The 20883-nt window shown below is 42.5% G+C and overlaps 1 protein-coding gene across 2 annotated transcripts in view; it reads left to right on the forward strand.

Annotated features, from left to right (window-relative positions):
- Nucleotides 1–20883, forward strand: part of LOC145359960 (tubulin-specific chaperone cofactor E-like protein) — a 125189-nt gene that overhangs the window by 8505 nt on the left and 95801 nt on the right. The window contains exons 2-5 of one of the 2 annotated variants that reach the window (XM_080214852.1): nt 4963–5091; nt 5947–6100; nt 7372–7511; nt 18310–18491. In XM_080214852.1, the coding sequence (XP_080070978.1) occupies nt 4987–5091; nt 5947–6100; nt 7372–7511; nt 18310–18491 (581 nt within the window). In that variant the 5' untranslated portion in view covers nt 4963–4986. The remainder of the gene's footprint in view (nt 1–4962; nt 5092–5946; nt 6101–7371; nt 7512–18309; nt 18492–20883) is intronic. The other variant, XM_080214853.1, reaches the window with a different exon arrangement.

Below are 20883 nucleotides of genomic sequence, written 5' to 3' on the forward strand. Positions count from 1 at the left end.
AGTTGAAAAAGGGTGAAAGCTCTGTGTGGTTTAAAAAGAGGGTTTTTTTCTGATCAGAGAAATGTGAGATTCCGAGCAGTGTTTGGTATATATCAAAAGAAGGGATGTTTTGATGTACAATTGGGACAGTCTGAAAATCAAGTCAACAGTCTCCAGGATAAAAAAGGGAATACTGGGAAGAGAATAGAAAAGTATAATGAGCAGTCTTGAGTCACTCGTGCCTGCAAGAAAAATGGGAGTTCATTGAGGATCCATGTGTTCTTTCAATTTAGAAAATGAATCATCGCTGATATTTTCAGCTTATCATCAGCAATACTGGTCTTTTTCAAGATTGCCTTTTGGAAAAACATCCACACTAACCTCATTCCAAAGATCAGTGGATCAGATTTTTAAACTGGTGTCTGGTGTACAATGTTACCTGGATGATATTCTAATTTAAGGTCCAGTGAACAGGAGCATTCGAACAATTTAGAAGCAGCATTGGAACATTTTTGAGCGTATGGTCTGCGTGTCAAGAAAGAAAAGTGTGACTTTCTCGAGACACCTGTCCTGTATTTGGGCCATGTTATTAATAGTAATTAACAGGACATAGACAAAGAGAAGGTAAAAGGGAATGTAGTGATAATTAGGGATAGTGTGGTTAAGGGTATAGACACTGTCTTTTGTCACAATGATAAAGAACACAGAAGGGTGTGTTGTCTGCCCGGTGCTCGGGTCCAGGATGTCACATCTGGGCTGCAGAGGAACCTGGAGTGGGAAGGTGAGAATCCGGTCGTTGTGGTACATGTGGGTGCCAACAACATAGGCAAAATGCGAACTGAGGATCTGGAGAGGGTGTATGAAAAGCTGGGAAATTACAGTGTCTAAAGTAAAGGAGAGGGTACAGGTACGGGAAGAGGTCAAGGATGTCCCAATAATAAAGGGAGTAGGGGGCATGAGTAAGGTTGGTAGCATTCCTTCAAATAGGATCCAGGTGAAGGCTGGGATGAAGGCACTTTATCTGAATGCACGAAGCATTCGGAACAAAGTGAATGAGCTGGTGGTGCAGATTAGCACAAATGGATATGATCTGGTGGCCACTGCAGAGACATGGTTGCAAGGTGACAGGGACTGGGAGCTGAATGCCCAGGGGTATCAAGTGTTTAGGAAGGATAGACGGGAGGAAAAAGGGGGAGGGGTAGCTCTGCTGATTAAGGATAGTATCAGGGTGGTAGTAAGGGATGATATAGGCGCCAAACAGCAGAAGGTGGAATCGTTGTGGGTGGAGATAAGGAACAGCAAGAGGCGGAAGACGCTGGTGGGTGTGGTCTATAGGCCCTGAAATAATGACCTGGAGGTGGGGTGGGCTATAAACGCGCAAATAAATGCTGCGTGCAGGAATGGAACGACGATAATTATGGGGGATTTCAATCTACATATTGATTGGTGGACCCATGTTGGACGCGGTGGGCTTGAGGAAGAGTTCTTAGAATGCTGCCGGGATAGTTTCCTTGAACAGTGTGTGCTGGAGCCGACGAGGGAGCGAGCTGTCTTAGATCTGGTGTTATGTAATGAGGCAGATAGAATTAGGGACCTTGTTGTGAGGGATTCGCTTGGGAAGAGTGATCATAGTATGGTGGGAGTTTTTGATGCAGGTGGAGGAGGAGAAAGTGGGTTCCCGGACCTATGTCCTTTGTTTGAACAGAGGGGAGTACGATAGGATGAGAGAGGAATTGGCGAATGTAGGTTAGGGGCGCAGATTGGGAGGTAGGTCAGCTGAGGAACAGTGGAGGATCTTTAAGGAGATCTTTCTTGGTGCTCAGCAGAAATTTATTCCGGTGGTAAAGAAGGATCATAGGAGAAGAGATAATCGGCTGTGGATAACAAAGGAGATAAAGGAGTGTATTAAATTAAAAGCTGATGCGTTTAGAGTGGCTAAAAGTAGTGGGCGAGAAGAGGATTGGGAGAGGTTTAAATATCAACAAAGAATGACGAAGAAGTTGATGAAGGATAGACTATGAATCTAGGCTAGCGCTAAATATAAAAAAGGATAGTAAGAGTTTTTATAAATATATAAAAAGGAGGAGGCTGGCTAGGGTGAATGTTGGACCCTTAGAGGATGAGAGGGGGGATTTAGTGGTGGGAGATGAGGAAATGGCTGAGGCCTTGAATAAGTTTTTTGCTTCGGTCTTCACGGAGGAGGACGCGAATAGTTTGCCAGGTGTTAACGATGGAAAGATGGTAGGAGTTGAGGGCCTGAATGAGATCATTGTCACTAGAGAGGTAGTGCTCGACAGACTAGTGGGACTGATGGTGGACAAGTCCCCAGGACCGGATGGAATGCATCCCAGGGTTCTGAAGGAAATGGCGGAGGTAATAGTGGATGCCTTAGTGATTATTTTCCAAACCTCGCTGGATTCCGGAAGATTGGAAAACGGCTAATGTTACGCCGCTGTTTAAAAAGGGTAGCAGGCAAAAGGTAGGGAATTGTAGGCCAGTTAGTTTAACGTCTGTTGTAGGAAAAATGCTTGAATCCGTCATCAGAGGAAATAGCGAGGCATCTTGAGAAGAATTGTTTGATAGAGCAGACTCAGCATGAATTCATTAAGGGGAAATCGTGTCTGACGAATTTATTAGAATTCTATGAGGATGTGTCTAGTGCGGTGGATGGACGGAAACCGGTGGATGTGGTGTTTCTTGATTTTCAGAAGGCGTTTGATAAGGTGCAGCACAAAAGGTTGTTACAGAAGGTTAGGGGGCATGGAGTTGGGGGTAAGGTGTTAGCGTGGATAGGGGATTGACTGTCAAATAGGAGGCAGAGAATGGGTGTCAATGGGTGCTATTCGGATTGGCAGTTGGTGACTAGTTTTGCTGATACCCTATGTTTCACTAGTAGATCATTTGCCTATGACTGCTTCTCAATTCAAAGACACATCAAAAATAATTCTGTGATGGGGAAAGTCATGGATATTTTATTGAAAGGAACAATAGCTGGAGTGCATCGTACATGTATGTGTCAAAGCTTGAGTTGTCTATTGTGGGGAATCTGAGTGATCCTTCCTCCTAGTCTGTGTGAAAGACATCCTGGTATAGTCTGAATGAAGGAATTAGCACATAGTTAATTTTGGTGGCTGGGTCTAGATGTGCGGATTGAAGTGTCAAGCTGTGCATGAATAGGATGTACACGACTGCTGTTTCATTTACAACCTTGAGAGTGGATAAAATGCCATGGCAATGATTGAATGTAGATTTTGCTAGTCCATTTGAGAGTTACATGTTCTTAGTCATTTATGCATAATTAAAGTGACCAGAAATTATCCTGAGATCTACTGTATCTGAATGAACCATTGAAAAACTTGACACATTTTTAGAAAGATTTGGTAAACCAGAACAGATTGTTAGCAATAATGGTTCACAATTTGCTTCAAGAGTTTGAGGATTATCTCAAAGTAAATAGTTTGCAGCTTATACCATCTGCACCTTATCCATCAACTGGTGGATTAGCTGAGTTGTTCAATCCTTGAAACATTCTTCAAAAGTTTTAAGAGAGCAAGGTCCATTCTGGTATCGTATGATTAGCTTTTTTGCATCTTATAGAAATACAACTCCCAGAGTTCACCTGCGTCAGTACACTTGAGAAAATCGAAGCGCATTTCATTTGTTATTATACCAGAAGCCTCCGATAGTAGAGCGCCGACAACAGTCTCAAGTTGCCAGATGAGAAGTGAGGGCGAAACAATACTCATTTCAAGAAGGAGATCGAGCATTGTTAGCATGTAATTATGTCAGGAGTGGGAAATGGGTGCCAGTCATTGTTTCAGCAAAAACAGGTCCAATTACTTACATAGTTCAAACCAAAGATGAACTAGTTTGGTGACACTATGCTGACCAATTGATGTCACCTCAAAGTAATTTCTCAGTCATCTCCAGAAGTACCAATTCCTTTAGTCCCTAGTGCTGTAAGTACTACTACAGAATTCTTAGTTGAATCTGAGTTGCCTGATTATTGTGCCTTTGCTACTTTACCACATGAAAGTATTTGTTCCGAGAGAAGTGTCTGCTGAAGAACTAAATTGTACTTCTAGGGTCAAGGACAGCCAGATTCCTAAACATCATGTACAATACAATTCTTACTGACTGTGTATAATGATTAATGGCACATAATACTGTCTAAAATATTATTGATCTTATGTATGAAGGCTACACAATAATTAGTGCCTCACAGCGCCAGGGACCCGGGTTTAATTCTAGCCTTGAGTGACTGTGGAGTTTTCATGTTCTCCTGTGTCTATGTGGATTTCCTCTGGGTGATCCGGTTTCTTCCCACAGTCTAAGGATGTGTTAGGTGAAATAGCAATGGTATATATGTAGGCTTATAAGATGGAGGTGAAGGCCTGGGTAGGATGCTCTTTCAAAGAGTGGGTGCGGACTCGATGGGCCAGATTACCTCTTTCTGCACTGGTGATTCTACGGTAATGTCGTAGTAATTTGTCGTCATGACCACAGTTTTCAGTTCATTTATTGGTGTCAAAAGTAGGCTTACATTAACATTGCAATAAAGTTACTATGCACAATCAAAATAAAATGTATCCAGTAACAATTGTTTCCATTACAGGATCCTGCAATGTGTGAAAGAGAGCATAATCAGCATTATTGCTAAGGATCTGCACTGCACAGTTGGTGGTTAGAAATTCTGTGCTTGATCTCTAATTTAATGCCTTTGAGTTCATAGGACAGATTGCATAACAGTTAACATTTTAACTGATCCATGTAAACATAGAAACATAGATAGGAATAGGTGGAGGCCATTTGGCCCTTCGAGCCTGCTCCACAATTCATTATGATCGTGGCTGATCATCCAACTCAATAGCTTAATCCTGCTTTTTCCCCGTAACCTTTGATCCCATTCGCCCCAAGTGCTATATCCAGCCACCTCTTATACATTCAATGTTTTGGCATCAATGACTTTCTATGATTTCACAGGCTCATCACTCTTTGGGTGAAGAAATGTCTCTTTGCCTTCATCCTAAATGGTCTACCTTCAATCTTCAGACTGGGACCCCTGGTTCTGGACTCTCCCACCATTGGGAACATCCTCCCTGCATCTACCCAGTTGAGTGCTGTTAGAATTTTATAAGTTTCTGAGATCCCCCTCTCATTTGTCCGAACTCCAGCGAAGACAATCCTAACCTAGTCAATTTCTCCTCATACTTCAGTCCTGCCATCCCCAGAGTCAGGCTGGTAAACCTTAGCTGCACTTAGAATCATAGAATTTCTACAATGCAGAAGGAGGCCATTTGGCCCGCCCAGTTCCTGTTCCCATAACCCCACATATTTACCCTGCTAATCCCTCTGACACCAGGGTCAATTTAGCATAGCCAATCAACCTAACCCGCACAGACATGGGGAGAATGTGCAAGCTTCACACAGGTGTAGGTTTCTTGCTCTTTGTATTGTCACTTGATTTGCCAGCTTTTGTCGCATGGGATTCCCCTGTCAGAATTCAAAATGGGCTGACTGCAGTTAGTTGTTTCACATTTTTTCTTACTTTCTACTTGCAGATAGTGAAATAAATTGCTCACATTTATAATGCTTGTTTGAAACTGTAAAACTTTCCCATTTGATATCCACAATTAAAGTAAAATGTATCCAGTGAGTTTTTATTATGGAATCCTACAGTATGTGAAAGAGAGCATAATCAGCATTATTGCTAAGGATCTGCACTGCACAGTTGGTGGTTAGAAATTCTGTACTTGATCTCTAATTTAACGCCTTTGAGTTCATAGGACAGATTGCATGACATTTAACATTTTAATTAATGCATGTAGCTTACATCCAGTCACACGTAACATCAACATGTAGCATTTTAAATAGGTATTTTTGACTCCAGAGCTGTGCCTCTGGTTCATTAACCAATTTGGATAAAGGTATCTTTAACACACTGTCTTGCGTCCTTACAATCTGCAGATTACTGTTACCATTTGGAAGATGAGTCAGACCCGTGGACGTAGCTTTGTTGAGGTAATTTGTGAGAAGTACAGCCCAGAAAACTTCCCATATCGACGAGGAATGGGCATTGGCATCCACATTTCTACAGGGCCACAGGGCTCACCCTTGAAAGGTAAGAGAAACTTAATACAGGTTCTCAAACTCGCCTCCTAGTTGCCTAATTACTGGCTGAATTTTGTGTTGAGTCCCACATTCCCCATCTACCCTTGACAACCTTAGATTCTTGATCAGCAAGTGAATCAGTCTATGTCCCCCTTATAAATATTTAGTGATCTTGCTTCCACTGCCCTCTGAGGCAAAACAGTTCCAACGCTGCGCAATCCTTTGAGAGAAAAATAATCTCCTAATTTCTGTCTATGAGGGTGACCCCTAATTTTAAAACAGCGTCCCTTGTTCTGGACTCAGCCCCAAGAGGAAACATCCTTATAGCCTTGCCAATACCATTCAGGATCTTTTATACTTCAATTAATTCACCCCTCACCCTTCTAAGCCCTAGTGGAAACAAGCCTAGCCGTTCCAATCCTATCTTCATAAAATAACCCAGTCATTCCAGGTATCAATCTGGTAAACCTCCTCTGAACCGTCTCCAGTGCAGTTACATCCTTAAGTAAGAAGACCAAAACTGCACATAGTATTCGAGATGTAGTCTCACCAATGCCCTGTATAACTGAAACATAAAACCTTCATTTGTATTCATTTCATCTTGTAATAAAAGATAGCATTCCATTAGCCGCCTTGATTACATGCTGCACCTGCATCCTAACAGGTTGTAACTGATGCCTGAGTACACCCAAATCCCTCTGCATCTCAGCATTCTGCAGTTGTTCTCCATTTAAAGAATCTGCTTTTATATTCTTCCTACCAAAGTGAACAACTTCACATTTTTCCACATTATACTCCATCTGCCAGATGTTTGCCCAATCATCATGTATTTGCCAGCTATGACCAATTTTCTCCCACTGAAATCTAGAAACTTAAAATAAATGGGGACAGGATAGGAAACTCTTGAGATTTCTTTGGTTTTAACTGTCCCAAATTTTTTAAATGCTTAATGCATTGACATTGAAAACTATACTTTCTGATATGTAAATCAGCTGCTCTTGTGCTGATACCTAAGCATCGGTCCCCTGCATCCCTTGTGTACTTTTTGGTTGCTAGCAGTGTTGTAATAAGCTTGAAATGACGAGTCATTCTTTGTAGCTTCTGCTAATATTTCAAGTCAAGTGAAGCCTTCAAGTTTCTTTACTTTCGTATTCATTGCTTTCCCACATAAGTAACAAATAAGGATAGTTGCATCATTTCACTAATAATCTGTTGGTAATGATCACTAATATTTGTTCCTGTTCAGAATTAATCTGAACTTATTCATTTTGTTTCCTTTAGCACGCCTGAATCTCCCAGCTATCCTTGTGTTGGATGGTTGTGGAATCACCACTGCCGGAAAGGAAAGTGATATTGCAGCCTTCTGCTCACATGTCTCTGAACTCGACCTTTCTGATAATAATCTACAAGACTGGTATGAGGTAAATAGGTTATTAATCAAGAATTGCTAAGCACAGATGGAAGGTTCTAAGCGTTGTATCACTCAGACAGTATTACGAAAAAGATACCAGTGCACTTAAAAAATTTTAATCCCGGCATTAATTATAGAAACCACAGAAAATTTACAGCTCAGAAACAGGTCTTTTGGCCCTTCTTGTCTGCGCTGAACCATTTTTTGCCTAGTCCCACTGACCTGCACTCGGACCATATCCCTCCACACCTTTCTCATCCATATACCCGTCCAAGCTTTTCTTAAATGTTAAAAGTGACCCCGCATTTACCACTTTATCTGGCAGCTCTTTCCACATTCCCAGCACTCTCTGCGTGAAGAACACCCCCCTACTATTCCCTTTAAACTTTTCTGCTTTCACCCTTAACTCATGCCCTCTGGTTTTTTTCTCCCCTAGCCTCAGTGGAAAAAGCCTGCTTGCATTCACTCTATCTATACCCATCAAAATCTTATACATCTCTATCAAATCTCCCGTCATTCTTCTACGCTCCAGGGAATAAAGTCCTATTCAATTTCTCTCTGTAACTCAGCTTCTCAAGTCCCAGCAACGTCCTTGTGAACCTTCTCTGCACTCTTTCAACCTTATTTATATCCTTCCTGTAACCAGGTGACCAAAACTGTACACAATACTCTAAATTCGGCCTCACCAATGCCTTATATAACCTTACCATAACGCTCCAACTTTTATACTCGGTACTCCGATTTATAAAGGCCAATGTACCAAAAGCACTCTTTACGACCCTGTCCACCTGTGACATCACTTTTAGGGAATTCTGTACCCGTATTCCCAGATCTCTCTAATAAGCTGCACTCTTCAGAGTCCTACCATTTACCCTGTATGTTCTACTTTGGTTTATCCTTCCAAAGTGCAATATCTCATATTTGTCTGCATTAAATTCCATTTGCCATTTTTCAACCCATTTTTCTAGCTGGTCCAAATCCCTCTGCAAGCTTTGAAAACCTTCCTCACTGTCCACTACTCCTCCAATCTTTGTATCGTCAGCAAATTTGCTGATCCAATTTACACATTATCATCCAGATCATTGATATAGATGAGAAACAACAATGGACCCAACACCGATCCCAAGGCACTCCACTAGTCACAGGCCTCCACTCAGAGAAGCAATCCTCCAAACCACTCTCTGGCTTGTCCCGTTGAGCCAGTGTCTAATCCAATTTACTACCTCCCCATGTATACCTAGCGACTGAATCTTCCTAACTAACCTCCCATGAGGGACCTTATCAAAAGCCTTGCTGAAATTCAGGTAGACAACATCCACTGCCTTCCCTTCATCCACTTTCCTGGTAACCTCCTCGAAAAACTCTAATAGATTGGTCAAACATGACCTACCATGCACAAAGCCATATTGACTCTCCCTAATGAGTCCCTGTCTATCCAAATATTTGTAGATCCTATCCCTTATCACACCTTCCAATAACTTGCCCACCACTGACTTACCCACCATGATCTGGAGGAGGGGACCGAGTGTATGGTGTTGAAATTTGCTGATGACACCAAGATTGGTGGAACGGCAAATTGCGCGGAGGGTGTGGAGAGTCTGCAGAAGGATCTAGATAGGCTGGGTGAATGGGCCAGGAGCTGGCAAATGGAATTTAATGCTGGCAAGTGCAAGGTGGTCCACTTTGGTAGGAATAATGGTAGGAAGGATTATTACTTACGTGGAGAAAAACTGCAGCAGGCGACGGTGCAGAGGGACCTCGGGGTCCTTGTGCATGAGTCGCAAAAACCCAGCTTGCAGGTGCAGCAGGTGGTCAGGAAGGCGAGTGGGATGCTGGCCTTCATAGCGAGGGGGATTGAATATAAAAGCAGGGAGGTCTTGCTGCGGCTATATAGGGCATTGGTGAGGCCGCAGCTGGAGTACTGTGTGCAGTTTTGGGCGCCGTACTTACACAAGGATATTTTGGCCTTGGAGGGAGTGCAGAGGAGGTTTACTAGGCTGGTTCCGGAGTTGAGGGGGTTGAGCTATGAGGAGAGGCTGAATAAACTAGGCTTGTACTCGTTAGAGTTTAGAAGAATGAGGGGAGATCTCATTGAGACGTATAAGATGATGAATGGGATGGATAGGATAGAGGTGGAGAGGCTCTTCCCGCTCAGAAAGGACAGTAGGACTAGGGGGCACAGCCTCAAGATAAAGGGGGAGGCGGTTTAGAACGGAGTTGAGGAAGAATTTCTTCACTCAAAGGGTGGTGAATCTCTGGAATTCTCTGCCCGTTGAAGTGGTGGAGGCTGCCTCGCTAAATATTTTTAAGACGCGGGTTGATGGGTTTTTGATAAGAGAGGGGATTAAGGGTTATGGGGAAAGGGCGGGAATGTGGAACTGAGCCACGACAGATCAGCCATGATCTTATTGAATGGCGGGGCAGGCTCGAAGGGCCAGATGGCCTACTCCTGCTCCTATTTCTTATGTTCTTATGTTCACTGACGTCAAACTTACTGGCCTATAATTTCCCGGATTTCTTTTGGAAGCTTTTTTAAACAACAGAACAACATGAGCCACCCTCCAATCATCCGGCATCTCCCCCGTGAATACTGACATTTTAAATATGTCTGCCAGGGCCCCTGCAAGTTCACTACTAGCCTCCCTCAAGGTCCGTGGGAATATCCTGCCCGGTCCTGGGAATTTACCCACTCTGATTTGCCTCAAAACAGCCAGCACCACCACCTCTTTAATCTGTAAAGGTTCCATGACCTCCCTACCTGTTTGCCGTATTTCCGTAGACTCCATGCCCATTTCTTCAGTAAATACGGATGAAAAAAAAATTTAGTATCTCCCCCATCTCTTTTGGTTCCATACACAGTCTACCACTCTGGTCTTCAAGAGGACCAACTTTATCCCTCACTATCCTTTTGCCCCTAACATACCTATAGAAGCTCTATGGCTTTTCCTTCACTCTGTCTGCCAAAGCAACCTCATGTCTTCTTTTACCCCTCCTGATTTCCCTCTTAAGTAGCTTCTTGCACTTTTTATACTCCTCGAGCATCTGATCTGTTCCTTGCTGCTTGTACATTTCATACAACTCTCTCTTCCTCTTAATCAGCGTTACAATCTCCCTCGAGAACCAAGGTTCCTTATTCCTATTTACTTTGCCTTTAATTCTCTCAGGAACATACAAACTCTGCCCTCTCAAAATTTCTCCTTTGAAGTGCTCCCACTTTGCATTTACGTCCTTACCAGAGAACAGCCTGTGCCAAACCACACTGCCCAGATCCCTTCTCATTTCATCAAATTTGGCCTTTTTCCAGTTCAGAACTTCAACCCGAGGACCAGATCTATCCTTATCCATCATTAGATTGAAACTAATGGCATTATGATCACTGAACCCAAAGTGTTCCCTCACACTCACGTCCACCACCTGCCCTAACTCATTTTCCAATAGGAGATCCAATATCCCATGCCCTCTAGTTGGCACCTCTATATACTGAAAATACTCGAGAACACATTTTACAAACTCTAACCCATCTAAACCTTTAACAGTACGCGAATCCTAATCTGTATGTGGAAAATTGAAATCCCCTACTATCACAACTTGGTGTTGCTTGCATTTGTCAGCTATCTCTCTGCTGATTTGCTCCTCCAATTCTCTCTGACTATTGGGTGGTCTATAATACAATCCCATTAATGTGGTCATACCTTTCCACATTATCTCCTCCCTTTTTAACTCTGTAGGCTGTTTTTCTTTATTTTCCCCCGATTTCCTCTTGTCCTCCAGGCATGCGGTCCTTGGTGGCAAATGATTCCCAGGCAATAGTTATGAAAAACGTAAAATTTTGGGAAAGCAGCAGATCAGTCAGTATTTGTGGAGAAAATAGGCAAACTAAATTTTTAATTGTGGATCCTTCTTCAGAATTCTTTTCACCTGCTGCCTTGTCCCAGTAACCATTATGTATGAGTGTATCAGCCAGTTATTTGCCTGCACAGTGACATCACAAATATGCTTGTTTCTGTTTTCACACAAATCTTTCCAGCAGCAGTCGCTAGATATGAACTTTGAGACTTTTCCGTTCAAACTCAGGTGCTAAGGCCAATTGTAGCAACCCTATCATCCTCTTATTTCAACCCAGCTAACTCACCACAGATCAGAAACTGAACCAGGAACCTAGCTGATCTGTGAGACCTGAACAGCTTTGATGTAAACTCACTGAAGCATCAGGAGCTTGTGGATAAGCTTTGTCAGCTCCAGGTAAAAGAGGTGGGGGAGTTGCAATACCGGTTAGGAAACATATTACAGCTGTACAGAGGGAGGACACCTTGGAAGAATCACATAATGAGATATTGTGGTTAGAGCTCAGAAACTGGAAATGGCAGTCATTATGGTGGGGTGTATTATAGGCTTCCTAACAGGCCACAAGAAGTTGACAAATGGATATGTAAGCAGATTCTAGACAGATGTAGAAATAATAGGGTTGTTATAGTGGGAGACTTTAATTTTCCTCATATTGACTGGAAATCCCTGAGGTCTAAGGGTATGGATGGTGAGGAATTTAAGTGTGTCCAGGAAAGCGCTTTGGAACAATATTTGGATAATCCGATCAGCAAGGGAGCTATACCGGACCCAGTACTAGGGAATGAACCCAACCAGGTCACCAGAGTTGCAGTGGGGAAACGTGTGGTGAATAGCAACCACAATTCCATAAGCTTTCGGATACCGATGGAAAAGGACGAGTGTTGTCCTAGGGTTAAGATGCTAAGATGCTACAACGAGATTAGGCAGAATTTGGAGGCTGTTGTTTGGCAGAGGGTGTTTGAGGATAAATCCACATTTGGCACGTGGAAGTCTTTTAAGGAACAGTTGATTAGAGTGCAGAACAGGCATATGCCTATGAGAAGGAAGGACAGGAAAGGCAGGATTCAGGGACTGTGGATGACCAGGGAAATGGTAAGTCTAGCCAAAAAGAAAAAGGATGCATACATGAAGTCTTGGCAACTAAAAACGGATGAAACATTTGAAGAATACAGGGAAAGTAGAAAAGAGTTCAAACAGGGAGTTAGGAGGGGAAGAACGGGGTCATGAAATGTCATTTGCATTCAGGATTAAGGAGAATCCCAAGGCATTTTATAGGAACAAGACAGTAGATAGAGAAAGAGTTGGTCCACTTGAGGACAAAGGAGGGAAATATTGGATACATCTCTTCTAAAACTTGCCCCTCATACCTTGAACCTATGACCCCCTAGTAATTGACTCTTCTGCCCTAGGAAAAAGCTTCTGACTATCCACTCTGTCCATGCCTCTCATAATCCTGTAGACTTCAATCAGGTGTCCCTCAACCTCCGTCGCTCCAGTGAGAACAAACCAAGTTTCTCTGACCCCTCCTCACAGGTAATGCCCTCCATATCAGGCAACGTCCTGGTAAATCTTTTCTGTACCCTCTCCAAAGCCTCAACATCCTTCTGGTAGTGTGGTGACCAGAATTGAACAATATATTCCAAGTGCAGCCTAACTAAGGTTCTATAAAGCGACAACGTGACTTGCCAATTTTTAAACTCAATACCCTGGCCGATGAAGACAAGCATGCCGTATGCCTTCCTTACTACCTTCTCCACCTGCATTGCCACTTTCAGTGACTTGTGTATCTGTACACCCAGATCCCTTTGCCTATCAATACTCTTAAGGGTTCTGCCATTTACTATGTATTTCCTATCTGTACTAGACATTCCAAAATGCATTATCTCACATTTGTCCAGATTAAACTCCATCTGCCATCTCTCCGCCCAAGTCTCCAACTGATCTATATCCTGCTGTATTCTCTGATGGTTCTCATCGCTGTCTGCAAATCACCAACCTTTGTGTCATCCGCAAACTTACTAATCAATCCAGTTACATTTTCCTCCAAATCATTTATATATATTGCAAACAGCAAAGGTCCCAGCACTGATCCCTGAGGAACACCACTAGTAAAAAGTCTGACAACACCAGGTTTTAGTCCAACCTATTTATTTGATAATATACTCACAAGCTTTCGAGGGACACCCTCTTCGTCAGGTGAATGGAGAGTTCTGGCCTCAGACAGAGCATATAAAGCACAGACAGTTTAGAGATTACTGATTAGAATGTAATCAGTAATCTCTAAACTGTCTGTGCTTTATATGCTCTGTCTGAGGCCAGAACTCTCCATTCACCTGACGAAGAGGGTGTCCCTCGAAAGCTTGTGAGTATATTATCAAATAAATAGGTTGGACTAAAACCTGGTGTTGTCAGACTTTTTACTGTGTTTACGCCAGTCCAACGCCGGCATACCCACATCATGAACACCACTAGTCACAGCTCTCCATTCAGAAATGCACCATTCCACTGCTACCCTCTGTCTTCTTTGAACAAGCCAGTTTTGTATCCATCTCGCCAGCTCACCTCTGATCCCATGTGACTTCATCTTCTGCACCAGTCTGCCATGAGGGACCCTGTCAAAGGCCTTACTGAAGTCCTTGTAGACAACATCCACTGCTCTACCCTCATCAATCATCTTCGTCACTTCCTCGAAAAACTCGATGGAGTTCACGAGACATGACCTCCCCTTCACAAAACCATGTTACCTCTCACTAATACATCCACTTATTTCCAAGTGGGAATAAATCCTGTCTCAATGAATCCTCTCCAATAATTTCTCTACCACTGATATAAGGCTCACCAGCCTGTAATTACCTGGATTATTCTTGCTACCCTTCTTAAACAAAGGAACAACATTGGCTATTCTCCAGTCCTCTGGGACCTCCCCTGTAGCCAGCGAGGATACAAAGTATGTCAGGAATATCAAAGGACATTCCAACAAATTCCTGACATATTCCTACAAGGAACGTAGTTAAGGTTCAGGACACAATTGCTTTAGTTAAGCTTTTCCAACCATGGAAGATAGTTCATGGTTTCTAGTTTCAAGCTGAGTTTCAGAGGATATAAGATTTATTTAGTTCAGGGAGAGTGTTCTAAGTCTGGAATGAAAAGCAACCAAATTGCAGGCATTGAAAATCATTGATGTAGGGGGAAGTTAAAACCTCCCACCACAACAACCCTGTTACTTTTACACCTTCCAAAATCTGCTTACGTATCTGTTCCTCTGTCTCCCGCTGGCTGTTGGGCAGCCTATAGTAAACCCCCAAGTCTGTGACTACACCCTTCCTATTTCTGAGCTCTACCCATATTGCCTCACTGTATGAGCCCTCCGAGGTGACCTCCTGCAATATAGCTGTGATATTCTCCTTAACCAGTAGTGCAACTCCCCCACCCCTTTTATATCCCCCTCTGTCCTGCCTGAAACATCTGTAAGCTGGAATAGAACATTACAGCGCAGAACAGGCCCTTCGGCCCACGATGTTGCGCCGACCAGTTACAAAACAATGACCCACTAACCTAAACCAATCCCTTCTCGTCCATAAACCTATCCACGGATCTCTTAAACGCCCCCAAACCAGGCGCATTTACAACTGCAGCAGGCAGGGCATTCCAATCCCTCACCACCCTCTGGGTAAAGAACCTACCCCTGACATCCGTCCTATAACTACTACCCCTTAATTTAAAGCCATGCCCCCTCGTGCTAGATTTCTCCATCAGAGGAAAAAGGCTATTACTATCCACCCTATCTAAACCTCTAATCATCTTATATGTTTCAATAAGGTCCCCTCTTAGCCGCCTTCTTTCCAGCGAAAACAACCCCAAATCCCTCAGCCTCTCCTCATAGGACCTCCCCTCCATACCAAGCAACATCCTGGTAAACCTCCTCTGCACCCTCTCCAAAGCCTCCACATCCTTCCTATAATGTGGGGACCAGAACTGCACACAGTACTCCAAGTGCGGCCACACCAGAGTTGTGTACAGTTGCAACATGACGCTGCGACTCCTAAATTCAATCCCCCTACCAATAAACGCCAAGACACCGTATGCCTTCTTAACAACCTTATCTACTTGACTCCCAACTTTCAGGGATCTATGTACACATACACCTAGATCCCTCTGCTCATCCACACTATTCAGAGTCCTCCCGTTAGCCCTATACTCAACACATCTGTTATTCCTACCAAAGTGAATTACCTCACACTTCTCCGCATTAAACTCCATCCGCCACCTCTCGGCCCAGCTCTGCAACCTGTCTAAGTCTTCCTGCAAACTATGACACCCTTCATCACTATCTACCACACCTCCGACTTTGGTGTCATCAGCAAACTTACTAATCCACCCAACTATACCCTCATCCAGATCATTAATAAAAATTACAAACAGCAGTGGCCCCAAAACAGATCCCTGAGGCACACCACTTGAAACCGAACTCCGTGATGAATATTTACCATCAACCACCACCCTCTGTCTCCTATCCGCTAGCCAGTTCCTGATCCAATTCCCTAGATCACCCCCAATCCCATACGTCTGCATTTTCTGCAGAAGCCTACCATGGTGAACCTTATCAAACGCCTTACTAAAATCCATATACACCACGTCCACTGCCTTACCCCCATCCACCTCTTTGGTCACTTTCTCAAAAAACTCAATAAGGTTAGTAAGGCACGACCTACCCGCCACAAAACCATGCTGACTATCTCCAATCAATTCTTTACTCTCCAAATAACTATAAATCCTATCCCGAATAATTTTTTTCTAAAACCTTGCCCACAACAGAAGTGAGATTCACCGGTCTATAATTCCCGGGGAAGTCTCTGTTCCCCTTCTTAAACAATGGGACAACATTCGCTAACCTCCAATCTTCCGGTACTATACCAGAGGCCAACGACGACCTGAAGATCAGAGCCAGAGGCTCTGCAATCACTTCTCTTGCCTCCCAGAGAATCCTGGGGTAAATCCCATCCGGACCAGGGGTCTTATCTATTTTCAGACCCTCCAGAATATCTAGCACATCCTCCTTATCAACTGCAACACTGTCAATTCTACTCCCCTGCAATCCAGTGTCCTCCTCAGCTATATCCATGTCCCCTTGCGTGAACACCGAAGAGAAATATTGGTTCAATGCCTCTCCAATCTCCTCCGGTTCCACACATAACTTCCCTCTGCTGTCTATAACTGGCCCTAATCTTGCCCTAACCAACCTTCTGTTCTTAACATACCTATAGAACGCCTTAGGATTCTCCTTAACCCTATCAGCCAAAGTCTTCTCATGTCCTCTTTTAGCCCTTCTTAGCTCACTCTTCAACTCCCTCCTAGCCAATGTTAAGCTGCCAATCCTGTCCTCCTCTTAATCAAGTCTGTAATATCAAAACATTGTAGTTCCAAGTACTAATCCAAGCTGTCAGTTCATTGCCTTACCTGCAACGCGCCACGCGTTGAAACAAATGCATTTCGGTCCACCAGGCCCTATTTGATTAGCAACTACACCCTGCCTGTTCTTTCTGAGTCTAATGATCCTACTCTCTGATTGGTTAGGAATAGGTTGTGAATAGAGGGATATGGTCACCAGAAGAGTAGGGGGCTTTAGTTCAGTCGGCCAACATGGTAGGTGCAGGCTTGGAGGGCCAAGGGGCCTGTTCCTGTGCTGTAATTTTCTTTGTTCTTTGACTGGAAAACAGCAAATGTGACTCCCATCTTCAAAATGGAGGCAAGGAAGTATATAAACAGATTATTGAATGGGTGGACATGTGGGAGATGAAATTTAAGCAGAAAAATTCAAAGTGATGTATTTTAATAGGAGGAATTAGGAGCGGCAGTATGAGCTAAACAGAATTCTAAAAGGCATGCAGAAGCAGAATGACCTAAGATATCGGTACTTAATTTATTGAAGGTGGTAGCATAGATTGAGAAAGTGGTTAAAAAAGACAAACTTAATGCTGGACTTTATAAATCGAGGCATAGAATACAAATGTAAGGGCTACGGGGAAAGGACAGAGGCGGGAAACTTAAGAGTTGGTCTCACGTGACATGTTGGACCAAACTTCCTGTGTGATATGTGAGGGATGAATCACGAAATTATTAACCTTTAAAATCCTTACCTGAAGAAAGTAAGTACTTGAACATATTGAGGGAAAACAAGGGAACATTCAGCAGGGTACAAAATAGTCTGATGTGGTTCACGTGGTTTCAACAGTGGGGGTTGCACTTGATTAATGTACTCTTTGGAGATGAGAGACCTAATAGATGTGGACAGTGCAGAGTAGGTTATCTATGTGGATTTCAATTCAGCATCTAACACTATCCAACATTGACTAATGCCTCAAGTCCAACACAGCATTATCCATGGAAATCACAATGATATTGCTGGTGACTTTGGAATGGAAAAAAATTGAAGGGAGTTAAGGAATGACGAAGAGAAATAGATATGAAGCTCAATTGGGACAAGATGTCGAAGTTTTAAAAGAATGGACATCAGGTTGAGAACATAGGAAGAATCAAGAGTAAGAAGGTAATGGCAACAAACTTGTAAAGTGGGATGATGGCGCTTGAGGAGAAAGGCATTGGTCTACAGCGTTGCATTTAGTCTACAGTGTTGTATCTGTGAAAGAAAATGTACGAAAAGCTTTCCAAAACAGGCTACAGTCACTAACATGCTATTGGACTGTGGGCAATTAGAAATTCAAACGAGCAATGCAAACCACAATTCTCAAATGTGCCCTAAATTTCTACCCTTGCATCAATGACCCATTGTGGGAAGGCAGGCAGCTTCCACACCCCAAAGTAGGCAGCAGTGGCAAAGAAGTGGTGCTTGAAGCTTTATCACATGGTTGTAGGCATGGTAATTTGTTGAACATATCCTGTCTTTTGACAGCAAGCAATTAATTACAAGTTTCTGCAAATCATCTGCCTTTTTTGCTTTGTAGATCAGTAAAATTGTATCAAATCTCGCCAAGTTGACATTTCTGAACCTCACCTCGAATCCTCTGACTGAGGCCAACTTAGACTCAACTTGTGCTGCCTCATTCTCCCGAATACAGAGACTCGTCCTTAACAACACCAAGGTTTCATGGGAAACTGTTCACACCTTGCTGCAGGAGTTACCAGGGTAGGTAGGAACTCAAAGCTAATGCATATTCCTCCCAAATGTTTCATTTCTCTACCCTTTCTGTTCCTTCTCTTCTTTTTAGTCCTTCTCACTTTCGAACTGAAAATCTTCACCAACCAAATATCTGTTACTCCCCAGCACCCGCCCAATCCTCACAGCATTTACTCTTTCAGGTGTTTTGTTTTCCATTCACTTGCAGCCACATTATGAGGGTTTTGCACTCAGTACTTTCCTCAAATTTGTATTTATGTAAATTTCTTTTGGCTATATTTGCACTATTCCCCTGCACTCTCCCTTAAAACCATCTGATTCTTCTTGCCCGGTCCTTGCTCTTTTCCCCTGCCCTCAAGCTGTATCTCGCTGCTCTGCCTATCCGTTAACTCTTCTTTACGCCATCTTATCATCCCACTACCCTGAAAGCTTTGATCTCTTTCCCCACTAAGTCTGTACTTGACTCGGTACCTCTGCCCACGCCAGTAGTTACTGTATTTATTTATTCCAGTGTTTTCTATTGTATTGTGCAGGCGGCTTTCTTTTTGAATTACAATATTCCACCTCTAGATGCCAATATTTGAAGAAAAATGTCTGGACACATCACTTCAATGTGAGGAGTTCATCTGGTATATTTGTATTTTGTCTGCCTCAGGAAAATGCACAGATGTTTCTTTGATTTATTTTATTTTGTCCAGATTCTTTCCTATTGTATCCTCTGTACTAACAGCTCAATGCAGAGAATTTTATAAACTATACATAAATGTATCTTGAATGCAGCCACACATTATAAATATACAAGACTCCAGCAATTTGAAGTTGTTGAATATTCGTCAAATACTCAACTGATTAACCAACCAGAGGTTTCATGGGCCCGTTATGCCTTCTGGCTGTTGGGTAAAGACGAGCTACCAAGTTTATTGCCAGCAATGCCCACCCACTCGATAGCATTTGTTGCCCATCCCTAAAAGCCATATATAAACTAATGTGCAGCAACATTGTATGCTGGCATGCTGCCAGTTTCTTGTTGCTTTTATATATCCCTTTGACAATGGAACATCACTGCTATGAGCTTGTGTAGATGTATTAGGACTGAATAGTTGCATGCAAAAATCTCTGTCTTGCAGCAGCTAATGTCAGTTACGTGTTGCACAGTGCAGAGCTGCTTACTTCAGCTTCAGATATTGGTGCTTTCACGTAAGAATGAGTTACCTCCAGAGACATATTGAAGGACAGAGAGAGCTGGTCTATCAAGAACAGGTCCAAGCAATTCCATACAGTTATTGACGGCAAGATATTGTTTGCTGCACACTCATTCAGGTGGTGAACGTGCTTGCTATTTAACGTTGTCGTCATCCTTCTTGTAAAGATATTCTTATACTGAGCGTTTTTGAGTCAATTTTGGTATCAATCATTTAACAAGTTTTCAGAAATTCTAAAGACTTCACTGTGTAAAACCATTCTCCTGATTCTTAATTGTAATAAATTTGTTTGATGACCTTTCATTTTAAGAATTTTCTTATTTTGCTCTTCCCCTTTTCTCCCTGGTCTTTTCCTGCTGTGCACCAAATTTGAATAGAAAGATGAATGAGCTCCCAGTTTTCTGCACTATTACATGGAGGTTCACAAATGGCTCCTGTAACAAGTACCTGGCGTTTGAGAGCATTGTGATGAACAGAATAGCAGCATGTGTTGTGAACCTTTGATTTAGCTCCTTTGTGAGGCAGTGTAGTTTCAAGCCCTCAGCTGTACTCCTCAACAAAGAAAATTAACTTCTGTAGCTCTGCAGAGGGGGATGATTTTTTTAATACAGGTTTTGAGTACAGATTGAAACAGTGTCTTTTTTGAATGACAGTTTAGAATTTGGAATGTTGTGTGATTCATGTGTCCTTTATGCTTAGTCTGTCGAATAATGAAGGATTTTTGTTAATAAGCATGTACTCTAACTCTGCCTAGTTCTCTACAATTTGTTAATTTCTGTACAGTTAATATTGTTCTGGGGTCCTGCAGCAGCCTTAAGCTACCTTGGTACTGTAAATATAACCAGCTTGATTTCATTATCTTTTGAATGCATACTCCTGATAATTGTACAAAATGTCATATAAACTTAGTTGAGAACTCTAATAACTGGATTTTTCCAAAAGCTGCCTTTAGTCTAATTTTATCATTTTACTTCCATCTTTTTGGTTTTAATTTGCTGTTTAAAATGCCTATATTGTCTTAACAATAGTTTGTTTAGGATTCAAATCCAGATAGAAACTGTTGTTTGCCTCATGCTTATATGTTTCTGTGCCCCACATATGTGAAAAATGTGAAGTTACAGTAAATTGTGTAAAATAAACTTGGGGTTTACTAGTTTAATCAAATTTCTGGTTTTCGTAAGAGTTTTAATTTCTGAATC

This window comes from Carcharhinus amblyrhynchos, chromosome 29 (assembly GCF_965287045.1).
Source record: "Carcharhinus amblyrhynchos chromosome 29, sCarAmb.v2.hapA, whole genome shotgun sequence".
In the NCBI taxonomy this organism is placed as follows: domain Eukaryota; kingdom Metazoa; phylum Chordata; class Chondrichthyes; order Carcharhiniformes; family Carcharhinidae; genus Carcharhinus; species Carcharhinus amblyrhynchos.